Source organism: Poecilia latipinna, unplaced genomic scaffold (genome assembly GCF_001443285.1).
Source record: "Poecilia latipinna isolate Pla-1442-1.1 unplaced genomic scaffold, P_latipinna-1.0 Scaffold2790, whole genome shotgun sequence".
Lineage (NCBI taxonomy): Eukaryota > Metazoa > Chordata > Actinopteri > Cyprinodontiformes > Poeciliidae > Poecilia > Poecilia latipinna.
The window spans coordinates 38,903-42,357 of record NW_015115406.1 but is presented as its reverse complement, the minus strand read 5'-3'; the positions used below and the strand labels follow the sequence as shown (position 1 = coordinate 42,357).

Genomic DNA, 3,455 nt, shown 5'->3' with positions numbered 1-3,455 from the left:
TAAGACAGTCACAAAGTTGGCCTTCTATCACCTGAAGAACATTTCTAGGATTAGAGGACTGAGGTCCCAGCAAAATCTGGGACATTCATTAAGTAAGCCAACCCCAAAACATTATTTTGCAAAATGTCCAAATCAAGGGTCAATTTGAAATATCAAAGATAAACCACATATAATTAATAAATCCTAGTTAAAATGACTACATTTAGCGGTTACTGCTTAAGATTTTGTTCTTTAGAAAACTGCAGAAAGATAAAAAAAAGTCTCAAAAACTAAACACATTCCAAGACCTTCCATACCTTCCAGACAAATTGATTACAGGTATCTCCTAAGTATTTTTATGATCAATAACAGCAACCTTTCATGTTGTTTATTAACCACATTATGACTGTTACTGTGACTTAGAGACCTTTTCTATATTTCTATTTGTAAATAGAAATATATCTTATTGTTAGATAAGATAGATATCTTATTGTGTTTTATTTTTTTGTTTTTATATTTATGTGTGGTGTTGCGTGTTGCTGAGGCCTTGCATCAAATAGAGCTTGTCCTCCTCACATGGCGCAGTAGTTTGACTAAAGATTGCGCTGTACTGAGCTTTATGGTCTGAGAAAGAACAAAAGGTTAATAAATAAGCCAGTATTAGAATGCTACAGTGTGTAATGATTTTTCCTAATTTAAGATTCTTAGTCTTACTAAAGTTGATTAAACATCGTCTTGTCTCTTACTGTTTATCTCAGTTTATCATTTCATATTGTTGCACCTGCAACAGCTTAGGAATAATTAAGTTTGCTGAATGTTTCTCTGAACCTTTGACATTATGATTCATTTTCATTCTTGTTTATGTTTGTGTTACTAACAGGCCGTGTTGACGCTAAGTGCTCTTCGGCGCTATCTAACCGGCAGCAATACAAACTTATTCACCTGGCAGCACCTTGACCTTCCTTCAAGCAACGCCCGAGCCACTCCCTACCCCATCCCCAACGGAGGCACCATCGTTACCACCAACCCCTACCAAGCCACGCCCTTCACCGAAACCCTGGACCCCCAGAAACTCACACAGCATAGACAGGTGGCTCCTGCTTTTTAGAAACGCAAAAAGAGAAGATTTGAACTGAACGACACAACACACTGAGCCGAGAACCACCCGCCCTATTGGTTTTACTGGGACTCCATCCCCTCCAGGGAGCTGTTAGATCCCTTTTCACCATGGCAACTGCTGGCTAAGCTTAGTTCTGTTCATGCAAGCGCACACATACACAGATGTTGATGCAGGTGAGCACAGATGTACTCACTTTTAGCACCTGTATGCAGTTACACACCTGGAAACACATGTACAGATTCACCATGAGCAACATCCTGGCTGCATGCTTATTGGGTAAAGTGTAGATTAACATAGATGTAGACCAGTGAAGATGCTTTACCTGCCTTATGAATGGACACAGTGGGAGAGACGTGGAAGCTTTGTAGCTCTTCATTAAGCTCAGGCTGGTCACCCAGCAGCTGAAGGTATGACCAACATATTGTGAAATGAATGCAAGAAACAGCAGAACTTGAAGGAAGTAGTTTCTTGACAGTGTGAAATATAAATGTGATTAAATATTTTATTGTGATTTGTTGTATTGATAAAAAATAAAAATAAAAAAAGGAAATAAACAGTGCTTAACACCACGATCAAAACTGTGATTCTGCCTGTGTTCACATGATCTTCAGATGTTTTCTCTTTTTTCTCTTTCTTTTTTTTTGTTTTTTGCTTCCTTCTATCTTGGAAACAGTTTTCAATGTAATTATGTATCGTGAATGACATCTGAGGATGTGTTGGGCATCTCAATGCTTGGAAGGCCTTAATTAGAAAGAGCTGTGCTGAATTCATTAGCAGTAGCAGGCAGCTGCTGAATGTCTGTAGTATTTTTAGATTGCTGGCTGGATCAAGACATTCTTCTTCTAACAATCTTTAGGAGAAACAAGAGTCAGACAAAAGTCAGAGAGGAAGAGGTTTTATTCCAGCTTTGCCCAATCATGTACAGCTCATTGTGTGTCCCTTGCTGATATAATGCTGGTAAACTGACATTCAGAAATATAGAAATGCAGCTTTCTTTTATCATGTTTGCAGTTTTAATAAAATATAACCTTCTCTACAAACTGTAAGCATTGTTTCATCACTTACATAAGCCCTTCTGTAGTTCCATCGAATCCACCTCCCTGCTCCTGTGCAGCTTTGTCTCTTTAAACAATGAAGAGAAATAGGGGCAAGCTCCAAGTTCAGACAACAGGGGGCCGTCTAACGCTGCAAAGCTCCACTGATATATTTCACACTCAACTGTGTCTGAACTTCTTCTACCCTGAGAATTCAAAGATGTAGAGAGAGGGGGAGTGAAAAAAGTTAAGATACAAACAGATAGAAGCAGCGGAGGAAAAAAAAAAGAGAGGTAGGCAACTAAAGTCGAGGTCATACCACATGATTTTATCTGAACGGTTCAAAAAGCAACATCGATTTTCCAGGTTGATGGGGACTGGGCTTGCCCAGTCATGGTTGTTACAAAAAAATTAAAAAGATATAAAAGCATTTCAGATTTTTAAACAATGGACATACGATGGTACTAGTGGTCAAGAAGTACAAGATAAATAGAGGCTGAAGACCATCCATATGTTTTTTTAAAAGCTATTTTCTTCTCAAACCTTTTTAAAAATTGTTTACATGAACAAATGTTCAAGGCTTAATAATTAAATATTATACCTTCCAGCTTTTATGATTTAGTCTTGAAAACTGTTGTAAGGATTCTTATCCTTAAGAGTGAAGAGATTTCTTAATCAAGTTGGTCTCTTCACTGAAATATCAAGAAGATTAAAATAAAACACTATAAAACTATAAAAGTTAGGAAGATTCACTTGGTAAAAAGAACTAGTGAAAGCTGCAGTATGTAAGTTTTATAAAAACTGTTTTTTTATATATATTTTTGTTTTAAACTGTCACCATATTGTGACAGACCATCTGTGAAAAGATTAATCTCCTCCACCTGAACTACTATTGCCATCTGAAGAAATGCACCATTCCTGACCAAAAGCAAGCAATCAGAGCCAGGAGGGGAGGGTATTAGCGCTATCAATCAACCAACCACATGTGAGTACATGTGGTTGATTGATAGCGCTAAATGTGGTAATGGCAGAGAAACAATTTACATTAGAGTAGAACTGTCTTAAACCCTTGCTGTTTTTGGTGGCCATGCCGTAGCATTCACGACTGGCTATGCTAGCTATGGTTTAGCAGATAGCACAGGGGGTAAAGGGGAGGGAGGATGAGCAGCACCACACAGAGAGGTGATTGACAATGCTGATACCCACCTCCTGGGTCTGACTGGTTGTTTCTAGTTGATACTGGGAGAAAGCAGAGGAGCTTGATTTTTCTCACAGCTTATCTATTTCATACCTTACAGTCATGATATAGTAACAGTTTCAAC

At 38.1% G+C, this 3,455-nt stretch overlaps 1 protein-coding gene and 1 long non-coding RNA gene across 2 annotated transcripts in view; one reads left to right on the top strand and one right to left on the bottom strand.

The window, feature by feature from the left end:
• LOC106939166 (synaptogyrin-3-like) overlaps window positions 1-1,624 on the top strand; it is a 23,412-nt gene extending 21,788 nt beyond the window's left edge. The window contains exon 4 of the mRNA XM_015021472.1: window positions 860-1,624. Within this exon, the coding sequence (XP_014876958.1) occupies window positions 860-1,087 (228 nt within the window). The 3' untranslated portion in view covers window positions 1,088-1,624. The remainder of the gene's footprint in view (window positions 1-859) is intronic.
• A 358-nt stretch (window positions 1,625-1,982) lies between these two features.
• Window positions 1,983-3,449, bottom strand: LOC106939167 (uncharacterized). The gene is made up of 2 exons (XR_001422776.1): window positions 2,702-3,449; window positions 1,983-2,659 (listed from the first exon to the last, which is right to left on the bottom strand). It is a non-coding gene; the product is annotated as an uncharacterized LOC106939167 (long non-coding RNA).
• Between the last annotated feature and the right edge of the window lie 6 nt (window positions 3,450-3,455).